The sequence below is a fragment of the Anolis carolinensis genome, chromosome 5 (assembly GCF_035594765.1).
Source record: "Anolis carolinensis isolate JA03-04 chromosome 5, rAnoCar3.1.pri, whole genome shotgun sequence".
NCBI lineage: Eukaryota > Metazoa > Chordata > Lepidosauria > Squamata > Dactyloidae > Anolis > Anolis carolinensis.
The window spans coordinates 163,279,983-163,306,783 of record NC_085845.1 but is presented as its reverse complement, the minus strand read 5'-3'; the positions used below and the strand labels follow the sequence as shown (position 1 = coordinate 163,306,783).

The following is a 26,801-nucleotide window of genomic DNA, read 5'->3' as shown; positions in this document are numbered from 1 at the left end:
AAATGATAGCCAGGAAACAAGACCTACAATACAAAACATTCCAAGAAGAAATGGCAGACCTAAAGAAAGAATGGAGAGAGGAGATAGGTGCTATGAAGCAAGAAATTATAAAAAACTCCAATGATATAAATGACTTAAAAATAGTAAATAGGAAGAACGAAAAAACACAATCTAAATTGCAAGAGAAAATTGAGTCCATGGAAGAAAAGGGGAAAAAACTGGAAAAAATACAGGAAAGACTGGAATTACAGGCACTGGAATTCCAATTGAGATACAGAAACGTTCAAGAGGAGGAAAAGGAGAACATAGGTTGGGTGATAACACGATTGACAGCCCAACTATTACAATGTACAGATCAGGAGGCCTGTGGGCAAATTGATAGAGTTTATAGAGTGCAATCAAATTTTACCAAGAAAAATAAAGCAACCAAGGATGTCATTGTACACTTTTTGAAAAAAACTACACGTGATGAAGTGTTAAGAAGACACGCCCGAAACCCAATTTGGTACAAGGAGAGGAAAGTGATTATCTTAAAAGAATATCCAAAATCGATATTAAATAGAAGAAGAAAGTATTACTTCCTCACCGATGAACTCAAGAGAAGACAAATTAAATACAGATGGGAGAAATACGAAGGCCTGATGGCAACTTACAAAGAGGATAAAATATGGATAACCACGGAAGAAGAAGCCAAAGACTTTTTTAGAACTTTAAAGAAAGACGTAAAAAGCAACAGAGTCTCATCATCATCAGACAGCGGTAAAAACCCTAAAGAAACAAAGAAGAGAAGATTCGACTCGCCCAAAGATAAAGACCAAACAGTGACTGAGTTGGATTTAAACACGGACCAAGACGATTCGGATGAGGGAGATCCAACAGAAGAGGAGAGAACACAAAGAGATGAGTAAAGTCTGTTATCAACTAAAATGTTTTTCAAATAATCTTAACGGGTTAAATTCACCGAATAAACGTAACAGACTATTTAACAAATTAAAAAAGGAAAAGTATAATATCATAGCAATACAGGAAACACATATAGCCCTCAAACATATAAGCCTCCTAAAGAAGGGATATCTAGGTCAATCCTTTATTGCAGCAGATAAGGTAAAGAAAAGAGGGGTAGTTCTATATATAGACGACAAATTCCCGGCTAAAGAAGTATTCAAAGACAATGAGGGTAGAGTAATTGCAGTGACTATAGATTTTGAAAATGAAAAAATATTGATCTGCAATATTTACGCGCCAAATGGCCCCAAAACAAAATTTATTAAAACATTGAGAGAAAAAATTAACAACACAGAATTTGACCATATGATACTCCTTGGTGATTTCAATGGAGTATTAGATGTAAAGCTAGATAAAACAAATAGTTCAAAGAAGGTAAGAGAAACAACTTCCCTACCAAAAAATCTTATAGTTTTAAAAGAGGAATATGATCTAATAGATCCATGGAGAGAACTAAACCCAACGAGCAAAGATTATACACACTTTTCCAACAGACACCAAGCGTGGTCCAGAATTGATATGATCTGGACATCTAAATCATTGATGACAACAATATCTGACATACAAATTCGGGCCAGAGACATATCAGACCACTGCCCATTAACAATGGTAATAAATAAAAAACACTGTTTAAAGAAGTGGAGGTTAAATGAAAATTTATTAAAGCATAAACAAGATGTTAACAAAATTAACGCAATGATTGTAGAATACTTCAGTATAAATGATAATGGTGAGACAAACCCCCAAATCGTATGGGACGCCTTTAAAGCTGTTGCAAGAGGTTTTTTTATACAACTAAATTCCAGCAAAAGAAAGCATAAAGACCTAGAGTGGAATAGGTTGAATAAAGAAATTGAAGCAAAAGAAAAAGAATTAAAAATCAACCCCAAAAATCAGAAAATAAAAAGGAACTTAGCGCTGTTAGCTAAAATGAAAGAAAGATGGGATTTAGAGGAGGTGGCTAAAAAAATCAAATGGGTCAAACAATATGCATTTGAGAATGCAAACAAACCAGGCAAATGGCTCACCCGGTTAATAAGAAAGAAGAAACAAAATAGACAAATTATGAAAATTAAATTTGAAGAAAGAATGGTAAATTCGGATAAAGAAATAAGAGAGGCCTTCCAAAAATTTTACGTAAATTTATATTCTAAAGACAATATAAATCCAGAGGCCATAACAGAATACTTAGGGAAACAAAAACTGGACAAAATTACGGATGAACAAAGATTGGATCTTAATAAGGAAATAACAGAAGAAGAAATTCTCAAAGCAATAAAAAGTTTAGACAGTAACAAAACGCCAGGGCCTGACGGCTTTATAGCAGGTTTTTATAAACTAGGACAACCGGAAATGATCAAATTCCTAAAAAAATTAATGAACCAGGCTTTGCAAGATAAAGTTATCCCAGAAACATGGAAGGAGGCCACAATAATAATGATACCCAAAGAAGATGCAGATCCATCCGAAACCAAGAACTATAGACCTATTTCGCTCCTAAACACAGATTATAAAATTTTTACAAAAATCTTGGCCAACAGACTCAAAAAATTCCTGAATGGGTGGATAGGGGAAGACCAAACGGGCTTCCTCCCCTCCAGAACCATTAAAGACAACGTAAGGGTAATACTAGACGCAATGGAATTTTATGAACAGCACAACCAAAGAGAAGTAGGCTTTCTTTCTGTAGACGCAGAGAAAGCCTTCGATAATTTGAACTGGAATTTTTTTAAACTCTTATTTCAAGAATTGGATTTAGGTACACAAATTCAAAATGGCATTAATAGCATCTATGAGGACCAATGGGCAAAAATTCAAATAAACGGTCAGGAGACAGACAAAATTGTAATAAGCAAAGGCACGAGACAGGGTTGCCCTCTCTCACCCTTAATATTCATCATGGCTTTAGAGATCCTGCTGAAGGCAATCAAAAAAGATATAAACCTACAAGGTATTAAAATTGACAACCAGGATTATAAATATCGTGCCTTTGCGGATGATGTTATTTGTATTATAGAAAACCCAATTCAGAATATCCATAAGTGGATAGCAAAAATTGACGAATTCGGGAAGGTTGCCGGTCTCAAAATTAATAAAAAGAAAACAATGATGCTTACGAAAAACATGTCCAAAAGGAAACAAAAAGAGTTACAAGACATCGCGGGTCTGGAAACACCACTTAAACTAAAATATTTAGGGATTTGGATATCTGCAAAAAATAATCAATTATTAGACCTAAATTATATAAGAATCTGGAAGGAAATTAAAAACGATTTGGAAAAATGGAAAAACATTAACGTCTCACTATTGGGACGAATAGCAATTATAAAAATGAATATCCTCCCTAAACTTTTGTATCTTTTCCAAAATATACCAATTATAAGGAGTACAAAATTATTTAAGGATTGGCAGAAAGAGATTATGAGATTTATTTGGAAAAATAAAAGAGCTAGGATAAATTATAACATTATGATTTCACGAAAAACTCAGGGAGGATTGGGTGTACCAGACCTTAAGCTATACCACGATGCGTGTGCTCTTTGTTGGATAAGAGATTGGGCTAAATTAGAAAAAGTTAGGATCTTAAATTTGGAAGGCCATGAACTAAGAAAAGGCTGGCATGGTTACATGTGGTACAAAAAAGCGAAGATTGAGAAACAATTCGGCAACCATTTTATCAGATCGGCTCTTCTGAGAGTATGGGACAATTACAAAAGTCGCTTCCACACAAAAACCCCACTATGGCTGTCCCCTATAGAAGCAGACCATAGACGATTATTAGGTTGGAGAAAATGGCCTACATATAGAGAATTGTTAACTGTAGCAAATGATAAAAGGATTCCCCCAAAATTGAAGGAATTAACAAAAATACAAGAACTTAACAAAAATGTATCTTGGTACCAGTATTTCCAAATTAAAGAAGCTTATAAAGGGGATAGCCTGGTGGGTTTTGAGCAAGAACCAGGATTCTGGGATAAGTTTATCTCTATTGATAAGAAATGCATAACTGTAATGTATAACAACTTACTATCCTGGGATACAGAATCGTCGAGAGTAACAAAAGCAATGACAACATGGGCAAAAAACATAGAAAGACCTATCCAGATGCAGGAATGGGAATCGATTTGGAATAAGAAAATGAAATACACATACTCGGTCGACCTGAAAGAAAATTGGCTCAAACTTATACACAGGTGGTATTTAACTCCAAAAAAGATTGGCTTAATGTACAAAAACGCGAATAACAAATGTTGGAGATGTAAAACCCAAACAGGTTCCTATTTCCACATGTGGTGGAAATGTAAAAAATTGGGAAAATTTTGGACTGCAATATTGGAGGAAAGTAATGTTATATTAAAAACTAAATTTATTAAAAAACCAGAGCTACTCCTACTAGGCTTATACAATTGTGACGATAAGATCGATCCCAATACAGACAAACTCTTCACTTTTTTTATTACTGCAGCTAGACTTGTGATTGCAAGATTATGGAAATCCACACAGATACCAACAAAAGAATTATGGTTAGACAAACTACTGGAAATCAAGAATATGGACCAATTATCTTTTTTGATCAAGAAAACGAACGGAACAATATTGAAAGCTACCGACTGGACTAGTTTTGAGGACTATTTAAAGAACATAGTGCATATAACTAAAGACTGATTCATAAATGGAAGAAGATGCATAAATGGAAGTCAGCCCATACACTCACACACCACCATCACCCTCACTACCCTTATCCCCTCCCCCCCCCCCTATCCTGGTGTCTTCGGTTAAGTTGTTTTGTGTTGTTTCATTATTATTGTTTGTTTGTTTTTGTGTTTCGCTAGTGATAAACCCCAATAAAAATTATTTGCAAAAAAAAAAAAAAAAAACTTCTCTCCCCCTCCCAAAAAAACCCACCTCATTTTGTTTCCTTAGGAATAAAGAGAAATACACACCTTCTGTTGCTCTCTTTCCCCTCCTTCCCTCCCTTTGGACTCAAATGTTCTTGCAATAGTAGTAGTAGTAGTAATAATAATAATAATAATAATAATAATAGTAATGAATCGTGCAAATTTGCAAGAATATCTTTTTTCCTTCCCCTTCTACCCATGCAATCTGGTTTGCAAGGGTTTCTCTCACATTCTCCTTTCGCTTTTGAAAACATTTGCTTCTTGTCTCTGTCTCTCTCTCAAAAAAAAATAAGATAACCAGCCTGGGAGGAGAAGTGAAGAGGGGAGGTTTTGGAAAAGAAAACATACTGTGGCCTCCAGGCTCCGGCTGCTGGCTTGACCTTGACCCGAATATAAGCCGGGGGAGGCTTTTTCAGCTCATAAATAAGGGCTGAAAAACTCGGCTTATCTTCGAGTATATACGGTAACTTGACTATCTCATTAGCCAAAAGCAGCCTCACACTTCTCATTGATATACTGGTAAGTTTATGTTGGTTAAAATTGTTCTTCATTTTAAATATTGTATTGTTCTTTTTTTAAACAAAATTGCACTACACATAAGATATGTGCAGTTTAAATAGGGCTTTGTTCATTTTTTGTCAAACTAGTCTGGGCCTCAACAGCCTTGTCAGTGCTGCCTCACTATGGATTGGGTAGCATTTTTCTTGCTTTTTAAAAACCTGCATGTTGGGGAATGACTGCTACATGTAAACAACCTATGGGTGCTATAGAGTTTTCAGAATTTGCCATTTGTGAGATGTTGATTCTGCAACTGAGTAAGTATACAGTCAACGCTCCATATTCATGAATTCCAAGGATTGAACTACCCATGGCTTGAAAATATTTTAAAAAATTCCAAAAGGCAAACCTTGATTTTATGTTTTATATAAAGGATGCCATTCTATATTATATATAATGAGACCTGTGTTTCTACTGATTCTGATATCTATACGATATCTACTATCTATATAATGAGACCTGTGTTTCTACTGATTCTGGTATCTATACGAGGTCCTGAAACCAAACCCTATCAGATATCAAAGGCCCATGATAACTCTTGTCCTGTTCATCAATTGTATATTATTTATATTATTTACTCTTTTCAAAGATTGGATGAAAGAAAATAAATTAAAGTTACTAATTTAAAACAAAGAAAACAGTCAGGAGTGACACATAGAAGAACAAACATGTACGATGGACAATTTTATTTACTTATCTACTTATTTTTTTCTTATTGTTTTTGGACTTCACACCATCCCACTATAAAGAAGAAAGGAAGCTCGACGCATTCCTCCCTTTTTTCTTTTCTTTTCTTCTTAATTTTTATCATTTCGGCTCCCCTTTCCATTTTTTTTTCCAGTTTTAACTTCTTTTTGTCTACTCAGCCCCTTTTTCCTTCTCCCCTCTTCCCCTGTTCCCTCCACCTCTCCCTCCCTGCTTTCCTTCCCTCCCTACCTGGAAATTTTTTTTTTTTAAATTGTATATTATTTATGGGGAGTGGGCTTCAGACTATGACCTGTAGATAGGGTGATTTTTAATTATCAGAATTTTAATGCTATTGCATGCATTTTTAATTTTTGTTTTATTTTATATGTATGCCCAATATGTGTATCCGAGGTGGGAAAGGCGGGGTACAAATGGGGCAAATAAATAAATAATGTACAATTCGTCCTCCACCCTCTTAATTTTAACATAATTATTTCAGTGTTTTTCATAAATACAGTTACTACTATGTTCTTTTTTCTTTTTTACCTTTTTCTGCCGATTAGGTTTTGTAATCAGCAGCAGATCATCAAATAGAAACAAGTAGACATCAGTAAGCTTCATATGTTCTGAGGAAAAATGCCAAAAAAGCTTAACTGTAATGAGTCAATTACAAAAAAAAGAAGAAAAGACTCCCAGCCCAGCCCTTCAGCATTGCATCTTCCTTTTAGATGTAGCTGAAGGAAGCAATATGAAACATTGGTTGAAAAGATTGAAAACATTTTCTTCTTTCAGAATACTGGAACGTTTGTTGAATGAAACACAATTTGGGTTTGCTTCTTCAAAGTTATAAGTTTAATTGTTCCTTCTATTGATCTCTTCAGATGTTGCAGACTTGATTAACCCCATGCATATCAGATGAAAGGGTTTACTGGAAAAATGTCCCAGGTACATGGTGTTTCTTTTCAATGGCAGATTGAAACTTTCCCCCCATATATTACTTATGGTATGATTGCCCAACATCTCAAATCACTCCTACTTTGAAATCAACTAAAATTGCTCCACCCTCCATATTTTACAAAGGGATGGGTTGACCCTTGCTTTAGTTTAAGGACAGGACAACAAATTCAACAACAGCAACCCCTGCATCCTTTTGAGAAAAGTTTTATTGCATGAATATTATTTTTAAATAAACAATTACCTTGTGCAATATGTGTAAAAGTGTTTACCTGAAAGAGTTAATCTCCCTTCATGAACAAGGGATCTCTTCATTGGTGACAAGATGTTTTCACTGGGATTGTCCCTTAGCATATTCTTGAGACCCTTTTGACAGGGAAAAAGAACTATAAAAGTTCCAAGAACAGAAATGTAATCTAAAATGTTTACATAAAGGTGAGAACTGGAAAATTACTTTTACAAAGAATAAATACAGTAGAGTCTCGCTTATCCAACGTAAACAGGCTGGCAGAACCTGGATAAGTGAATATGTTGAATAATAAGGAGAGATTAAGGAAAAGCCTATTAAACATCAAATTAGGTTATGATTTTACAAATTAAGCACCAAAACATCATGTTTAACAATAAATTTGACAGAAAAAGTAGTTCAACACGTAGTAATGCTATGTAGTAATTACTGTATTTACGAATTTAGCACCAAAATATCACAATGTATTGAAAACATTGACTACAAAAATACATTGGATAATCCAGAACGTTGGATAAGTGAGTGTTGGATAAGTGAGACTCTACTGTAGTTCAACTCTAGTCCCAACTAAAGTAGACCCATTGAATAAATAGAATTTATAAATGTGTTCCGTCACCATTAAGTAATTGATTCAATCCGTCAATCTATGATAGTTTAGGCTTCCTCCTATCATCCTCTGAGACACTCTTCAATATTGATGTTCACCTTACAATATGCTATAAACATTTCCAAATTCATAACAATGAAGATATATACAATATTAAATGAATTGTTCTCCTTATTCCTTTTCACCACCAATCAATGATCACATCTTTAATTTGTCTTGAGATTATCTATTGCGTGAAATGGGAAGAATTCTGAAAATTACATTTATCCCATTTATCTGATGTTCAGATTTTTTGGTCATTGTAGAACTAATGACCTATTCTAGAGTGAAAAGCAAATCAAGAGAAACTTTCTCATAATGACTCTTCCTTAAAATGTCCAGCATATTTCAGAAAAGTAATACCTTCATGAGGAACAGGCTAGAGTGTAAAAGCTGTCTAAAATGTTTGAAAAAGTATGAAGGTCGGCCACATGTTCCCCACCTCTTCACTAAAGGATATTCAAGATGATCTTTCTGAGGAGCTATATGCAATATTAATACAGAATTTACCTCAGGAACAAAAAATCGTTTGTCTTGATCCCAAAGTGAAGGCCAAATTATAATTTCCTGAAGCTGCTTAAATTTCTGGAAGCTGTCCAACCATTTCACTTTCCCTTCCAAATCTCCTGAAAGAGACCTCATAGAATTATAAAGTTGGATTATGGATAATAAAATTTCTACAAACTATTAGATTATGAACACTTAATTATTATGAGCATTAAATTTGCAGCCTCTATAAGAATAGCTCAGTGCCTTTCATACTGATAAATTCCAACTTAAAAAAAAAACTTTTATAAACTTTCCATCATGTAGATAAATCAGTCAGCCAGCCAGCCAGCCAAGCGTGTAAGGAAGAGAAAGAGTAGAAGCGAAATGAATTATTAAAGATTAAAAACCATAATAAAATAAAACAAAGCAACAGAAATACACATCTGATTAAGCTGCCACTCTTACCCCAAAATCTAGCCCGTTGACATTCTATGTATATTCACAAATCAAGATTAGCATGAATTACGCAATTGTTATAATTGCTTACTTCAAACCAAAATGGATAACAGCTCATATAAATTTATTTTGTGCAAATACATGCACAAGTAGTGAAAGCATTTGCATTTATGTTCCAGGGTTGACAATTTTGACAATTTTTATACTATAGTCTTCATACTAAGTAATGTAGAAGAATTCAAAAAGGAGAGAAGCAGTGCTATGACCTTGTACTACTCACGTATAGATTTTTCCACCCTTTCCTTCAGTGAACCAATTATTGCTTTCTCTGCTGTCTCAGAGTTTTTCCAGATGTTCTTCAAGAGGAGGGGATAGCGGGTTAATTTGTGTAAAGGTGCAACTAGCAATTCTGAGAGATGGAGACGTTTGCAGCGCTCGTTCTGTTCACACCACTGTTGAAGACAGAGGAAGGCCATTTAAGAACCAGGATTTTGGTTGAAGACAAAGACAGGCTATCTCAGAACCTTATAATTCTCTGAGGTCTCTTTCAGGGGATTTAGAAGTACAGTACTACAATTCCCAGAATGTTTCAGCTGACATGACAACGATCTTAAATCTAGACAATATCTGAAATCTTAAATCCAGATTATAGTTGGAGGTTATAATTATCTGAGCAATAGTTACTTATACCATGACCTCCCATTTTTCATAGAAGAAAATTGAGACATGCGATACCGAATAACATTGGAGTGATCAAGATGGCAAGTGTTATTAATGGGGAAGGTCAGGCAGGATAGGAGAGTCTGCAAAACTTTGCTTATTCCTGAGCCTACTGAGAAGAGCAAGATTTTGATCTCTAATCTCCATCTCTTGTTCAGTGTCAGCAACCTTTGTATTTCAAACTCAAATTTTAGCAACTGAAGTAAACAGATGAAAGGGGAAGAGAGAAGAGAGACATTTTAAAAGCAGCTGAGAAAGATTTATCGGATATACTTGAGTATAAATTGAGTTTTTCAGCTCCTTTTTAGGACTGAAAAAGCCCCCCTCGGCTTATACTCGAGTGGGTCCTGGCCAGCTTATATTCGGGTCAGCTTATACTTGAGTATACAGGCAATCAGAATTGGACAGTCTTATCTTATTAAAGTCTTATTATCATAAATTACAGTTTTATGTAAATATTTAAAAACATTGAACCTATCAATGTAATTTTATTGGTATCTATTTTTATTTTTGAAATTTACTAGTAGCTGCTGCATTTCCCACCTTTGTCTTATACTCGAGTCAATAAGTTTTCCCAGTTTTTTGTGGTAAAATTAGGTGCCTCGGCTTATATTTGGGGCAGCTTATACTCAAGTATATATGGCAAGTGGGAGTGTCTCTGCTAAATTGGAACAGCTGGAGAGTATACTATGTGAGTCTGCCAAAATCTTAAGATCCTTTGGTGTGGGGAAGAATTTCTCACAGGGTGCATCTACACCATAAAATTAATGCAGTTTGACATCACTTTTATCATGGAGGTTGTAGTTTTACAGGTCTTTAGTCTTGATTAGAAAGACTGATAAAGCCTTGATTATTATGCCCAATAACAAAACTCTAGGTTTACTTTCAAATAGACCCCAAAGTCTTCTCTTTTCTTCAGTTTTTCCAAGTAAAAGATAGCAGAGGTGTAATTTAGGCAGTATACTTCATGGCTCTGGCACAGGTTGCCTTGGAAATACTGCAAAACAAAAATATGTCCCATTAAACCTATGTGAGGTCTCAGTTTCTCACCCCATTGAATTTTGTGTGCAGTCCCAAACCCCTTAGATAGTTGTCCAGGAAGAAAGAGGGAACTTTCTAAGTAAACTGGTCAAAAATAGCTCCATTCCACACACACCCTCTATATTATTCTGAATTTAATTTCCAGTTTACTCTTGATCCTGTCAATCAACTTTTTCAAAAGATACGATCACTTCCCTGTGTTTTGTAAATCAATAAACAGTAAAGCAAATTTAGTGAAGAGAAAAGTAAGTTTACTAAATGTTAATAATTAGCCAAGCAAAGCATGGCTATTTACAAAATATTTTGGGGTATGATTGAAATTGAAATAAAATTTGTACATTATTGGTTTGTACATAATAGGGATTGGGTTATTGTGAATTTTCCAGGTTATATGGCCATAGAATCATAGAATAGTAGAGTTGGAAGAGACCTCATGGGCCATCTAGTCCAACCCCCCGCTAAGAAGCAGGAAGTGTTCCAGAAGTTTCTCTCCTGATGTTTTGCTCACATCTATGGCAGGCATCTTCAGAGGCATAAGCTCACAACCTCTGAGGATGCTTGCCATAGATGTGGGAGAAACATCAGGAGAGAATGCTTCTGGATCATGGCCATATAGCTTGGAAAATTCACAACAACCCAGTGATTCTGGCCATGAAAGCCTTTGATAATAGGGATTGTCATAAACAGTCCTGTTTTAAGCGTTAAATGATTTAATAGACCTTTATCATTGAAATTATTCTTCCTGTTTTAAATTCAGGTTCATTTTATTCTAATTTTCCTCTGATCCTTGAATATACAGCAGGTTATAAATATTTCAATAAATATATCTAATAAATAAAATAACACTACCTTTCTGAGAATGGCAATGAAATCTATGGATGGTGTTAGTTTGTTGAGGCGCTTCTTTATAGCGGTGAAGAAACTGTTTACAAAATTCAGGCTCACCTAAGTTGAGAGAGTGATGATTATTTAGGATAATTAAATATACGGTAGTTCAGATAATTTTATAGACCAGTACACAGTATTGCACAAGACATTTAGGGCAATGATGGGGAGCATCCATTGTCTCAAGGTAGTTATTCAATTTCCATTAATCACCAGTGTGTTGCAGATGCAGCTCTATGATGGTTGCTATTAACCTTCAAGTTTCTTCTAACTATGGCAACCTATTAACTATTATGACATTTTCTGAGGCAAAGAGCATGTGAATTGCCCAAAATCACCCAGTGGTTTTTCATGGCCAAGGAAGAATTGGAATCCTGACGAAATCTTCGTTCAGATAGAAATCCCGAAGACCTAATTCTATAAACTTTATATCAATAAACAGTTCCAATAGTCCCTCTATTTGTTCTAATAGTCCCTCTGGGGCTAAAAGGGGCACAGAAAGAAGAGCTTAGAAAAACTTCCAGTGTTTCCTGTATTCTATTTAAATTACTATTTAAATTAACAGAAACCAGACAGATGTGCTCCTATTATTACTGTTAGTTTAATTACATAATAATATTCAGTCAGCAGCTTGAAAGGTCACTGTGCAGATACATATTGTTTATGTCAATCTCAAACTTAAAAGTTAATTTTTGTCACCTGATTTAACTCTTCCAGGTTTGCAAAAAGAAGTCCAGAATCTACATCAAGGAGGAATGCCTTGCTTTTCAGGTTCTGCAAGGTATCCATAAATATCTTTGCAAAAAGACAGAAATGTCCAGTTAATGTACTTTTTCCATCTCCAAAGCAGGTTACCAGCTCTATCCCAGCTTTCTATAACTCAACCATTTAATATAGAGGGCAGGTCTAATCTGGTTGTTCTGTTGTCAAATAGCCAGGAATCGGACATTCTTGCCAATTGACACAAAATATCCAGTCATGTACTAGTAAGCCCCTCTCTGTTCAGTCCAGCCCAATTCTAGTTCAGGGAATTGTAAAGATGATCACCTGCACTTCACAATTCACCACAACACTGTTACCGTCCTTACAACCTTCACAGGGGAAGAAACAATTTTGCAATTCTAACATACCATTTTGAGAACCAGTAGATGATCAAGAAAATATGTACATTCAGTTGTGAAAAGCTCCCATACTGCTTCTTTCTTTTTTGCATCTAACCGATCATCAGTGGCTCGTGGTTGAAGCTGATACATCTCCACGATTTCTTGCCAAGTCTTGCTCTATGAATTGGAAATACAAATCTATAGCTATAAGCATACTCCTATGCAATGGTGGCTGGTGACTTCCCTACCACTCTGTTTTATTATAGACTAAAGAAGCCATTCAAGGTGCTGAACCTATTTTGTGGAATAGCGTTCAACCTCTAAGGGCCCTTCAACACAACCATATAACCCAGAATATTAAGGCAGAAAATCTCACAATATCTGCTCTGAACTGGGTTATCTGAGTCCACACTGCCATAAATTCCAGTTCAAAGCAGATAACATAGGATTTTATTGAAAGTGAATTCACCACACTCATGATAGGAAACCACTGGTTACCACTGTAAAATTGCACATCAATTGTTGTGTGCCTTTAATCACAAATCACCCGTGGATGAGGAATATTTTGTTTGTGTTTTCACTATTATTATGTTGAATCTGATATACAGTACTATAATGGTAAAATTATTAGTATTGTATTATTTTATCATCCTTTAATGTTGGAAAGGCTGTTGGAACTGGTGTCCAATATGTTTGCAAGGCCACAATTGATTTAGGGGAAATCAGAACAAGAAAAACAAGGATTAACATTTTCTTTCTAACATCTTTTGGGGTACAATATTAGTGTACAATTACACATGTATACCTTAACACTGTTAAATTCATAGTCGTCACACTTCAACATCTTGATTGTGAGAGTTGAAAGATAATTTTCCAAATCTGATATTTGTTTTTGTTTGTCTTTACTCTGTTTAAAAGTAAAACATAAATGTTAATTTGTAAAATCTATAGTCACGTATTTCAAACCAGACCAAGGGTTGGGACGTTGAGGTTGCTGTGTGCCATCAAGTCATTTCTGTTTTAAAGTGAATCTGTCACAAAGTGTATTGGCAAGATTTTTTCAGAAGTTGTTTGCCTTTGTCATTCTGTGAGGCAAAGAGAGTGTCATTTGCCCAAGGTTACCCAGAGTTTCCATGGTTGAGCAGGGAATCAAACTCTGGTCTCCACTACATCACTATTAAATTAATGCTAGGTAAACTGCACCCTTTGACCTGAGTCCAGGTGGTCCAGTTTCAAAAGCTATAGCTGTGTGTGCTTGCATATGACAGGCAAGGTAAACAGCTGCTTCCAGAATCAGCTACTAAACATGTGTAGAACGAAACAGAAAGAGAAAGGGAAAGCAGATAAGCCTGATTCACTCTGACATGTTGATATATGTTTTTGAAAGAGAAAATGAACCGAGATGTATTATTTGAAATACTTACAGTTCCTCTTTTAGCAAATGGCCACCTGGGCTTTTTGGACTCTAATGAATGGAACAGAAACAAGGGCATTGTTAAGAAAAAAAAGACACAGTTTTTAACAAATGACCTGGAGATAGGATATATCCATTTCAATTTCTATATCCTGGAGTTAGGATTAAGCAATTATATGGCCAAATTTGATGATTACTTTTTTTTCTTGCTGATGTGCTTCGTACAGTCCACTGACTGGCCATTGTATGAATAGAAAGTTGAGATTAATAGACCCTTGGTTTTAACCAGCAATGTTCTTATGTTCTTTGTTTTAAGTTTTCATTTATCCTCCCTCAGTGGCATTGTGCACATGCAAAAGTTTATTTGCTTATTTCTGAAAAGGAAAATCCACCATTTGTATAACAGAAAGGGATATGGAAAACCTGAACTTAAGAGAATTTGATGACAAGGCCTGCTCTACCATTGGGCAAGGTATGGCAGACATCTCAGGCAGCAAGTGTGAAGTATTGTGAAGGTTATTTCATTTGTGAAGTGCTTTGCCCTTACTTACCTGAGCTTTGTAGAGATGCTGGATGATAGAGGAATTTTGCTGCACTGTCTGATATCAACAGGTCTCCTGGGAACATTTCAAATCCGGGCAAACTCACCACCACTGAACTATGCCTGCGTTCTGGTGAGCTATAAAGACTACAAAAGAAATAGAACAATGCACACTATTATTTCCAAGAAAGGACACTGAAAGTTCAGTAATTCGCTGCTGCTGAAGATGGGCCAGCCTGACAGAGTGACTGGCCAAAGGTCTGCCAATCTGTTTCATGGGGATGGTTGGCATGGGTCTTGGATACGGGATATGAATTGCCAGTGTTGATAGGGCATTGGGGAGTTTTCTATTGGTGACTTGGGGTGTGTGGGCAAATTCTGCCTGGCTTGGGAGTCAGATCCTTCTGCATTCCCTGGTATCAGGGGAACCATGTCAATGGTCAACAGCTTATGGATTCTTTCCTGGGATCCCATGGGGGTTCTGGCAATAGGCTGGAATGGTGGTTCCTCGAAAACAGGAGGATTGGTCACTCCTTGGATCTGGGTTCCTTTTATGGTCTAACCCGATTTATCAGCTGTAACCAATGAAGTTGTGACCTACATCTTTCCAACCAACTATGTTTGGATTGTTTTTCAAACAGAGCATAGTCTCCCTTGGACAAGCAATATATAATTGCAAAACCATATATACACAATATGAAATATAATTTATTTGAACTAGTCTGAAGAATTATATGTGATTGTGACATTCTTTCATATTTAGTGAGCTTAGGTAAAAGGTAAAATTTTCCCCCTGACATTAAGTCTAGTCATGTCTGACTCTGTGGGTTTCTAAGCTCCGTTTCTAAGCTGAAGAGCTGCCTTGTCCGTAGACACCTTCAAGGTCATGTGGCTGGCATGACTGCATGGAGCGCCATTACCTTTCCTCCAGAGCAGTACCTATTGATCTACTCACATTTGCATGTTTTCGAACTACTAGGTTGGCAGAAGCTGGGGCTAACAGTGGGAGCTCACCCCGCTCCCCAGATTCGAACCACAAACCTTTGGTCAGCAAGTTCAACAGCTCAGTGGTTTAACCCGCTGCATCACCAGAGGCATACTTTCTACTACTGGGCAAGGTTTAGCTTTAAAGATAACAACATTTAATGAATCTGAACTATGGCTGAAGATCAAAATATGATACAGAATAAAAGGATGCTGTTTCACAAGAGTGGTTAAAATAAATAGCATTAAAACTAATCTGAGTCTAAAAAAAGCCCATCCTGTTAGAATTCTATTGAAAATCACAATAATTGTTTTACTTAAGTTTCAAATATTTAAAATCCTATTTGGTGTTGTGACAGAGGATTGTCTCTTAACAAAATTTCAAAGGTAATTTCTAAATGGGTTACAACAACATTAAATCTATTTCTGTGCCTGAGAATATCTTTATGTGAATCCCATTCTGATTAAAAAAGTTAGTTTCTAGCTTTTTTTTGTTTTGTTTGTCCCAGAAACACACTTTAGGGATTTATCCTTAGGGCTGGATTCTTTCTTTGTGGTTTTGAATAAAAAAGAGAGATGCATGCAGTACAAGTATGCATTTATCTCACAGATGGTGGCCTCGGTGGTGGAGAAATAAAGGGACTATTAACACAGCATCGGGTTAATGTCATATGCTGAAGTTATAACAGGTCCATGATAATTTTCTATCTAATATTATACAGATCCCTTTTGTGTTAGAAAGGAATCACATGTGGTGAATCATGATGTCATAGCAGTTTCCCATATTCAAGCTTTCATACAGTAACCAAAAGATTAAGGTAAATAAATGGGATGGAATAACTGAACCACAGAGGTCTCAAATAACATAGGGGTTTGGTTGGAATATTTGTATATACAAACATCCCTCCTTCTTTTTATTCTTTCCCCACCCTTTGAGAATTTAAATGTTACTTGTTTTTCCAAGAATATGGATTGCATTTCAGACACATGGGGATTTTGGTGAATATGGCCAGAATCTTATATAACCTTTCACTGAATGTAAATGTGCATGCATTTAGCTACTGTATATACTCATGTATAAGTCGACTTCATGTACAAGTCAAGGGTTGAGATTGGGACAATAATTGTTTTTGATATGACTCTTGGATAAGTATAGGGCTATTCCACAGAGAGGGGAAAGCACCAAAGCTATCAGAGAAGGCCAGCTCCAGCCATTTTTCCACTCAAGCATTCAAAAGTGGTGGAGAGAGTACTGGGGTATCAGTGTTATTTTGGGTTCCTCGGGTTGAACTAAGCTCTTGCCTTTTCCCACTCTATTCAGAGAAAGAGTTGGTTCCTTCTTTAAAGAGTTAAAGTACAGTACTCACATTGACCTGTGGATAAGTCAACTCAAGTTTTTGCTTCTTTTAACACAAAATTTCTAGACCTATACATGAGTATATAGGGTAAGTAGCAGAGACTTGGTTACTGAATTACAAAAAGTGTCCAATGTGCATTGTGGGGTTGCTGTGTAACAGGGACCCTATTGCGTTAGTCCTTATTCTTTTTAGTTCTATTGTGCATTGATTCTGCTATGTAGTTAGGTAACATTAGCCCTCTACTGGACATTACATAATTCAATTCTTCCGATCCAGCCTAAAAACATGGATTTTAAAACAGACTTTTGACCTTGAGTAGGTTGTAATGGACCCATATGAGGTTGACACTCTGGCACTTTAGTTTTTAAATTGATGGCAGTTAGTTTTTATCTACAGGTGTTCTGCGTTTTTTAAAATTAAGCTATTTTATGTTATGTTATGTGTGTTGGTAGTGGTTGTTATTATAATTTCATGTGTTATTATTTTATACTTATGTACTGTTTTATGTTATATGCTGCACCCTGGAGTGCCTTTGTAAGCTGCCACGAGTCCCTTCGAGGAGATGGTGGTGGGATATAAATAAAGATTATTATTATTTATTATTATTTCTTGCAGATGCAAGTCTACTTATAAGCACATAATACTTGCAAGTTTCTGGATTTTTAAAAAAAGACTTACAAGAAAAATTCAGACAATATTTGGGTTATGAAGTTTAATTTGTATCAGCTTTGTGTATGAAGATTAGATCAGAGAGTGAATAAAAATTATTGCAGTTTTGTGATTGGCAGTAATACCTAGAGTCTGGAAAAAGCAAATAAGTACAGTTTTTAGTAATTTCACACCTTCTATCATAAGATATGTTCAAATTACAAGGAAGTTTGAAGATCCAAAAGTACAAGAGCTTATCTGACATCTAATATGCTCTCAAATCATATTTCTTAGAAATAATGTGTTGTGTTGATCACTGAGTGGGTCAAAATTTATTCTAAACACTTCTTTAAAAAGGAGTCAACTTCTTTAGGACCTCTCATGGGCCTAAAATGATCTGGGGTTCCTCTAAAGACCTGGCAAAAACTTGCTTCCATACCTTGCTTTGGGCTGTTTTGTCCCATGTTGGAATGTTGTCCCCAAGAACTTATCTCAAAATTAAATTTGGTCCACTGGCTAAACCAAATTCCCCATTCTTAATCTGAAGATCAACTAATCTTGTTAAGTACTTAGATAAACGAATCTGTCACACATACTATCTATCAATACACATTTTAAAGAAGAATGAATGTTTCTTTAAAATAAACTCATACATACCTACTAGGTTTATGTAAATCTAATTCCTGGGGGGAAAAGACATTTCATGTTAGTCTTGATGAAAGAAAAGAATACAGCAATTTGCACTCTTCTTGCTGAAGAAAGGGATCACAAATATAAATTTTAAGCCTGATCGGCAGCAATTTTTGACCTGTCCATTAATAAATATGCATCTTATCTAATGCATGAGTAGTATAATTATTTCACAATTTGTGATATTATTAACAATGTAATACTTTACCATTTTCATATTCTTTGTCCAGGCCAAAACATTCTGAATCTCTTCAACTACTAAGCATTATTTTTCAACTTGAGACAGGTCTCCTTTTCTCTCCTGGGCTCTCCTCGGGTAAATCTAAACTATAGAATGAATGCAGTTCGACAGCACTTTAACTGCCATAGCCCAATGCTATAGAGTTCAGCAGCTGTAGTTTGACGAGGCATCAGCACTCTTGGTAGGAAAGGCTAAAGAACTTGTAAAACCATAATTCCCAGGATACTACAGTATTGAGCTATGACAGTTAAAGTGATGTCAAACTGTTAAAGTGGTGTCAAACTGTATTTTAAGATGTAGTAGATCAGTGGTTCTCAACCTATGGGTTCCCAGAGTTTTGGCTTTCAACTCCCAGAAATCCCAACAGCTGATAAACTGGCTGGGATCTCTGGGAACCAACAGGTAAAGAACCACTTTAGTAGATGAACCCTTGGATGTTCTCCATTTCCCTCGCACCCCACCACCACAAAATCAGAGCCATACTGGTTGTCTTGCTACGTGCAAGATATGTAAATAGTGTCAATCTTCTGAGAAACACAAAGAGAAATTGTTGGAGGTTGGGGCTTGATCAGACCTGGAACTTTGGGAGACCAAATGTAGGGATTTCCCTTGTCATCTTCTGCCATGTTTCCAATCTGGATCTTCACCCACACCCAAGATTGCATTGAGAGGGAAATATCCATTCTTGTTCCTGTTTGCATGTCCAACCATGCAATTCAGAGTTAAACAAGACTTGTTTGTGTTTAGCTATAAAACATTATTATTATTATTATTATTATTATTATTATTATTATTATTATTATTATTATTATTTGTACTGCAGAAATGAACAGATCCAAAACCTGCCCTACTGCTTCCTTACTTCCCTATCATCTATTCTCTGAAGTATTTCCCCTGACCTGGACTAGTTCCAGTACTATATCATGCTGTGGCATAATAGCTTCAAGCTGTACAGCACAGGGAACTTAAGCATGTGTAGGATTTAGTCTGTTATGCTGGCCAAGGATGTTGTAATTCATAATCCCAAAATTGGGGGGGGGGGGATGCTGGAGTGGACAGATGCATATCAGAAGAAATATTGTAAAATTGGGCATAACTTTATTTGGTGGACAGTCTTTAATAAACTATCAATCTTTTATAAAGAGAGCAAGAAACCAAGCAAAGCAAAACAAAAGATGAAAAATAACATGTTGCTATTGCAATTATCCATATTATTTACCTGACCATATTCCTGAGAATTCTGGTTTTCCTCAGAAAGGAAAGAAGAGTTGTTCTCTGTAGTATATTGTGGCATGTGACCATCACAGAAACCATCTTTCATGTGCGGTTGAAATGATATAGGGTCAACGGATGGCGTGTTTGACAGTGAATTGTTGCAGAGGCTGGGGTAGGAGGAAGAACAACTCTGAGAACATTTGAGAGGACGTTGGCTAACACGAATTAAAGAATCATTTTGTGTCAATGGACTGCATAATGTTGTGCTCTCAGTGCTATCTTGGAGTGGAAATACTTGAGACAGTGATGACGTACTGCTTCGTAGCCTCCTCAAAGTTGGAGAAGTTGAAATCCTTCCTGGAGCATGCCTGTCAAACTGGCACAGTGTGATGTCAACATCATCATCCTCCACTGATGGAACTTGTAGTAAGTGTGGGTTAGCTTTAAAGTCACACCTCCTGGTGATGGCATGTGGGTTCATGCTTGTTGTGGATGAGATCTTTTGGGATGAAAAGACATCTTCTGTCTCACTCTTTCTAACTGAACATGAATTCTTGTCCCATTGTTTCGTTCCACTAAGTTCATGACATTGTTCTTCTGCTATACAAAATTCATCATCCATTTTTGCATCCTTGCCTTTACAGCACAAAATTCTAAAGCAATTTGAAGAGAAATTGGAGTAAATATTTCATTCATGCAGATTGCCTCTAATTTTAAACACGTGAAATTTACCTCCTGAATTTTCATAAAGCCTTATAGTTTTGGTGAGGACCAATAGCTCTGGCACAAACATAATAAAAAAAATCCTTTCTGTAACTCAACAAATAAAGATATGTTCAGAAATTAGAATATGCCATTTACCTGAGTATTTACCTAGTCGTCTTTTGTGCTTTTATTGGGTTGCCCAGACAGAGAAAGAATTCTTTCTTAAACCTATTCACTGATGTTTTGTAACTGATGATTTCTGAAGTTTTATATCATCGTATTCATGTAAATGTCTACAGTGTATGACCTATTTATTTTGGATTGGTCCAGTTCATTATTTCTTGACATCTATTGGTTTATTGGATGCGAAACCATAAAGACGGCAGATCTATACCATTAATTAAAAGTAAGGGCAGTTACACAATACTGCTTCTGAAGGGTATTTTTCCTTCTAAAGATTTCCTGTACTCTTGTACCTGCCCATAACTGCCTTTTTTTGAATGCATGGTACAACAGTAGAGTCTCACTTATCCAACATTCACTTATCCAATATTCTGGATTATCCAACGCAGTTTGCCTCCCACCCCGACCCACAGCTGTTTCTCTAGGCAGCTAGGATTGAACATTTTATGAATTTAATTTCTGACAATGTTGCTACTATAAGTTCATTTTATTCAATCTGTCTTTTTTGTAGTCAATTTGTTAGTAGCCAATGTTTTTGTAGTCAATATTTTCAATACATTGCGATGTTTTGGTGCTAAATTTGTAAATACTGTAATTACTACGTAACGTTACTGTGTATTGAATTGCTTTTTCTGTCAATTTGTTGTAAAACATGATTTTTTGGTGCTTAATTTGTAAAATCATAATGTAATTTGATGTTCAATAGGCTTTTCCTTAATCCCTCCTTATTATCCAACATATTCACTTATCCAACATTCTGCCGGCCCGTTTATGTTGGATAAGTGAGACTCTACTGTATTTGGATTTAAAAGGACTTGGACTTGAAATCTTTTTCTCTCTAAATCTCTCTTTTGTAGAAAACTACTTTCTCTCCTAAAAGTGTTGATCTTTAACCCAATCATCCTTGACTATTAGTTATGCATGGCAGAGCTAATGGGAACTGGAGTCAAACAGCATCTGAAGGTTGACCATTTTTTCCACCTCAATATATTTTATACACACTCAGAATGTCAAATCTATGGCTTAGCTAACAGTAAAGAGCTGTTCACACAATGTAAAGAAACTTAAGCCTAAAGGCAACTGTTACAGTCCAGACTAACAGATCCAGAAAACCAGTGGAGTTTATATACATTTTGACTTGCTATATTAACATTGATTTAGTGAGTCTACTCTAGTTGGGACAAATAATAGAATTTAGGCTTAAAGATGTAATTATGTGCAGGGTTACTTGGGACTTCTTAAAAATCTGTAGAATCAATAGAATTATATTACACATTGCCTTAAAATACTTTGCTTTCTAATAAAATCAAAATTTAGAAGGCATACAAAAGCTAAGAAGATTATGAGAGGTTTTCAAACATTTCATGTTGGTGACACACTTTTTTAGACATGCGTCATTTCACAACACAGTAATTCAGCTTTACTAGCAAACTGGATATTAAATCAAACCCTTATAAGGGATATAGACACATACAAAAGTTGTAATAACAAAATGTATGGGAACACAACATATCTCATGAAAACCTTTCATTTTTTTTAAAAAAATATGATTTATTGCTTATTTCACATACCCTGTTTCCCCTAAAATAAGACATCCCCAAAAAATAAGACCTAGTAGAGGTTTTGCTGAATTGCTAAATATAAGGCCTCCCCCGAAAGTAAGACCTAGCAAAGTTTTTGTTTGGAAGCATGCCCGGCGCCCACCAAACAAAACACCAGAGCATGCAGGATTAGTATATGTACATACTACAGTAGAGTCTTGTTTATCCAACGTAAACGGGCCAGCAGAACGTTAGATAAGCGAATATGTTGGATTATAAGGAGCGATTAAGGAAAAGCCTATTAAACATTAAATTAGGTTATGATTTTACAAATTAAGCACCAAAACATCATGTTATACAACAAATTTGACCGAAAAAGTAGTTCAATACACAGTAATGCTATGTAGTAATTACTGTATTTACAAATTTAGCACCAAATTTCATGATATATTAAAAACATTGACTACAAAAATGGCTTGGATTATCCAGAACGTTGGATAAGCGAGTGTTGGATAAGTGAGACTCTACTGTACTTGTATATGGAAATAATGGTACAGTAGAGTCTCACTTATCCAACATAAACGGGCTGGCAGAATGTTGGATAAGCGAATATGTTGGATAATAAGGAGGCATTAAGAAAACGCCTATTAAACATTAAATTAGGTTATGATTTTACAAATTAAGCACCAAAACATCATGTTGTACAACAAATTTGACAGAAAGAGTAGTTCAATATACAGTAATGCTATGTAGTAATTACTGTATTTACGAATGTAGCACCAAAATATCATGATATATTGAAAACATTGACTACAAAAATATGTTGGATAATCCAGAAGTTGGATAAGCGAGTGTTGGATAAGTGAGACTTTACTGTAGTAACAAGAAATTCTTGACAGGATTCACAGTTTGTCTGGTTATGTTGGTTTGTGATGGCAACTACTGTACAGTATAGAATAAATGTTCATTTTTTTTTGTTCAACAATAAATGTGAATTCTTCTTCATGGAAAAATAAGACATCCCCTGAAAATAAGACCTAGTGCATCTTTGGGAGCAAAAATTAATATAAGACACTGTCTTATTTTCGGGGAAACACGGTAGATTCAGGTTTCTCACTATGTTCACGAGACACACCTACACACTGTTGCAACAGACAGTTTGGAATGCTGTGCAATGGATAGAAGCATGAGACAAATCCAAAATTTACAAAGTTTGATCTGATAAAGTTTTGATAGAAACACTCGTTCATTACTTACGGTATAAACAGCTGACACAGATGTATGACTAATATTGTCAGGTTCCATGGGTTTAAGAATTTGTCCACCAATATATAATGTGGAAATTGCTTGAAACAACTGGCGAATCCTCTTTGAATTGTCCCTTTTAGATTTGAATGCAGGCACTCTTCACTTTCTAGATCGCCTAGCTGAATGCAGGAAAAGGGAACTTGTTTTTCCTCTTTGTGTGTTTCCAAGGGATTTTTTTTTATCTCAACTGCACAAAGGGAAGTGGCAACAAGTTAGTTTACAGAAGGTAACATGATATGCCCGAATACATGACTGATTATCTTTGCTCTGCAGACACATTTGCTTAATTCCCTTCTATCTCCCAGTTTCCATACAGATTTGAAAATCAATGTTTTGGCAAATTAACCTCCTGTAGGGGAGAAAGGCAGATGAAAGAGTAGCAAAAATCATGTTGTTATGGGAGATTTGTCAGCTGCTGTGCCATTCCTTTGAGATCAAATGGGCAACTAGAACCGTTTGACCTTTCCTTTGTAGCTTTTCCTTACTGTCTCTCAGCACAAAGACGTTTCCCATGGTCTTAGAAATCATGCCCTTTCAAAATCCTCTTTCAGTGACTTCCTTTAAACTCCTTTAAAAATTATCCTGGCAACATGATTCTGACATTCAAACTGTCCCTGTCTAATAGCTTGGCTTCACATGTGTGTTGATAGTATAGCACTAAAAGGGTTTAGCATTATTTGATTGTGATAAATCAATGTTTGTTAGGATTATTACATTCTTTCAAGGACTAGAATACTTAAGCCACAATTTTGTTTGACAATACAGTAGAGTCTCACTTATCCAAGCCTCTCTTATCCAAGTTTCTGGATTATCCAAGCCATTTTTGTAGTCAATGTTTTCAATATATCGTGATATTTTGGTGCTAGATTCATACAGTAATTACAACATAACATTACTGCGTATTGAACTGCTTTTTCTGTCAAATTTGTTGTAAAACGTGATGTTTTGGTGCTTAATTTGTAAAATCATAACCTAATTTGATGTTTAATAGGCTTTTCCTTAATCCTTCCTTATTATCCAAGATATTCACTTATCCAAGCTTCTGCCGGCCCGTTTAGCTTGGATAAGTGAGACTCTACTGTAATAGTACATTATATTATTACATAATAGATGGGCTTGGAGGTGGTGATTTATTTATTTATTTATTTATTTATTGTGTTAGAAGCGAACTGAAGGTACAAGTTGTAATGTATTTGAAAACACACACAAAATTTTAAAAACTTGGTATTATACTAAATGTCATTTGACCAGTAGCTGGCCACTTGGAGTGCCTCTGGTGTTACTGTAGGAAGGCCCTCCATTGTGCATGTGGCAGAGCTCAAGCTGCATTGTAGTAAATGGTCTGTGGTTTGTTCTTCTCTACACTCTCATGTTGTGGACTCCACTTTGTAGTTCAATTTCTTAAGGTTGACTCTACATCTTGTGGTGTCAAAGCGCAGTCTGTTCAGTGCCTTCCAAGTCACCCAGTCTTCTGTATGCCCAGGAGGGAGTCTCTCATCTGGCGTCAGCCACTGATTGAGGTTCTGGGTTTTAGCCTGCCACTTTTGGACGCTCGCTTGCTGAGGTGTTCCTGTAAGTATCTCTGTAGATCTTAGAAAACTATTTCCTGATTTAAGGCATTGGCGTGCTAGCTGATATCCGAACAGGGGATGGGCCAAAGATGTCACTGCCTTGGTCCTTTCATTGCTGGCTGCTGTTTCCTGGCATATGTCAAGTGGTGCAATACTGGCTAAACAGTATAATTTCCCCAGTGGTGTGGGGCGTAGACATCCTGTGATAATGCAACATGTCTCATTAAGAACCACATCCACGGCTTTAACGTGGCGAGATGTATTCCACACTGGGCATGTGTATTCAGCAGCAGAGTAGCAAAGCACAAGGGCAGATGTCTTCACTGTGCCTGGTTGTGATCCCCAGATTGGTGATGATAATAATCTGTAAATTATATGTACTACTGGTATATAAAAGATCGGTTTGACAGTGATGATGATGATGATGATCTCAAAGACATAGATGTGTTAATCTGGAATTTCCTTTGTATGCTGATCCAGACAAATGTAATCCTGTTCAAAGCAGATAATCTGGATTTTATATGGCAGTGTAGAAGGGGCCATAGTCTTACCTTTGTGGGGGAGAACTGTGATTGGTCATGTGGATATCTAAATCCATGGATGCTTGATGAATCTGCTGTTTATGTGCCAAGTATTGATGGGTAGTTTCAATATCTCTTTTTTAGGATCTGGTTTTCAAAGAAAGAACTGTTCTTGAGCAGCCCTTCTATATAGGGTTGGATCTACACTGTCCTATATCGCAGGATCTGATTCGGGATTATCTGATTTGAACTGGAGTATATGTCTACACTGCCAGATAATCTGGGATAAACAGATAATCTGGGATCAGATCCTGGGATATAGGGCATTGCAGATCCAGCCTCAGAGGAAATATTCTGAAGTCAGTCTAGGGCAGTGGTTCTCAACCTGTTGGCTTTCAACTCCCAGAAACCCTAACAGCTGGTAAACTGGCTGGGATTTCTGGGAGTTGTAGGCCAAAACACCTGGGGACCCACAGGTTGAGAACCACTGGTCTAGGGCTTCCTAGGGCCCTTCCACATAGCCTTATAACCCAGAATATCAAGGCAGATAATCCACAATATCTGCTTTGAAATGGATTATCTGAATCCACACTAATCAAGTTCAATGTGGATTTTATACAGCTATATGAAAGGGGCCCTTGATATTACTCTTTAAGGCTTAGTGTTACTGTATGCTTTCAGCATGCTTCAAACATAGCTACCTGACTTGTTTGCTTAGGGATTGGCACCTATAAATACTTTATAATGTTCTCTCTACTTCAGTTTGGCTTGAGGTGTGCCTGGGCTGGTCCAAAGCAATGAAACACTCTTGACAGATGCCTTTTGTTGAAAGGAAATTCCCATTAAACAACACATATCATTTGATTGTGTATGTATGTATTTTGAAACAGATGCTGATGCATTTATGAAATTGTGGTAAAATAAATGGCTAAACAGGAAGTCCCCAAGTTATAAACATCTGACTTACATACAACTCATAGTGAAGAACAGGGGTGGGACAACAGGAAGTGAGAGGAATCCACCCCTCAGAAGGGAAATTCACTCCTGGAAGTTATCATTGGGAAAAGGTGTCTCCACTGAAACGTTCTCACCAATCCTTGTTTCCACAACAAGCCATAATTTTCAATCCAATTGCCACAGGGAAAAAAAGGTGAAATCTTCTGAAAAGGGGCAGCAAAACAAACACCATAG

The 26,801-nt window shown here is 36.2% G+C and overlaps 1 protein-coding gene across 3 annotated transcripts in view; it reads right to left on the bottom strand.

Moving 5' to 3' along the window:
* Window positions 1-23,932, bottom strand: part of plekhg7 (pleckstrin homology and RhoGEF domain containing G7) — a 30,520-nt gene extending 6,588 nt beyond the window's left edge. For 2 of the 3 annotated variants that reach the window (XR_010006792.1, XM_062982808.1), the window contains exons 1-14: window positions 23,468-23,932; window positions 19,786-20,434; window positions 18,293-18,318; window positions 14,656-14,792; window positions 14,115-14,155; window positions 13,496-13,597; window positions 12,718-12,867; window positions 12,287-12,382; window positions 11,552-11,647; window positions 10,545-10,658; window positions 9,222-9,393; window positions 8,507-8,622; window positions 7,376-7,469; window positions 6,696-6,775 (exon numbers count right to left, since the gene is read on the bottom strand). Coding sequence is in view for 2 of the 3 variants with exons in the window: in XM_062982808.1 (XP_062838878.1) it covers window positions 6,696-6,775; window positions 7,376-7,469; window positions 8,507-8,622; window positions 9,222-9,393; window positions 10,545-10,658; window positions 11,552-11,647; window positions 12,287-12,382; window positions 12,718-12,867; window positions 13,496-13,597; window positions 14,115-14,155; window positions 14,656-14,792; window positions 18,293-18,318; window positions 19,786-20,403 (1,842 nt within the window). In the remaining variant the exon portion in view is untranslated. The remainder of the gene's footprint in view (window positions 1-6,695; window positions 6,776-7,375; window positions 7,470-8,506; window positions 8,623-9,221; window positions 9,394-10,544; window positions 10,659-11,551; window positions 11,648-12,286; window positions 12,383-12,717; window positions 12,868-13,495; window positions 13,598-14,114; window positions 14,156-14,655; window positions 14,793-18,292; window positions 18,319-19,785; window positions 20,435-23,467) is intronic. The other variant, XM_003221081.4, reaches the window with a different exon arrangement.
* Between the last annotated feature and the right edge of the window lie 2,869 nt (window positions 23,933-26,801).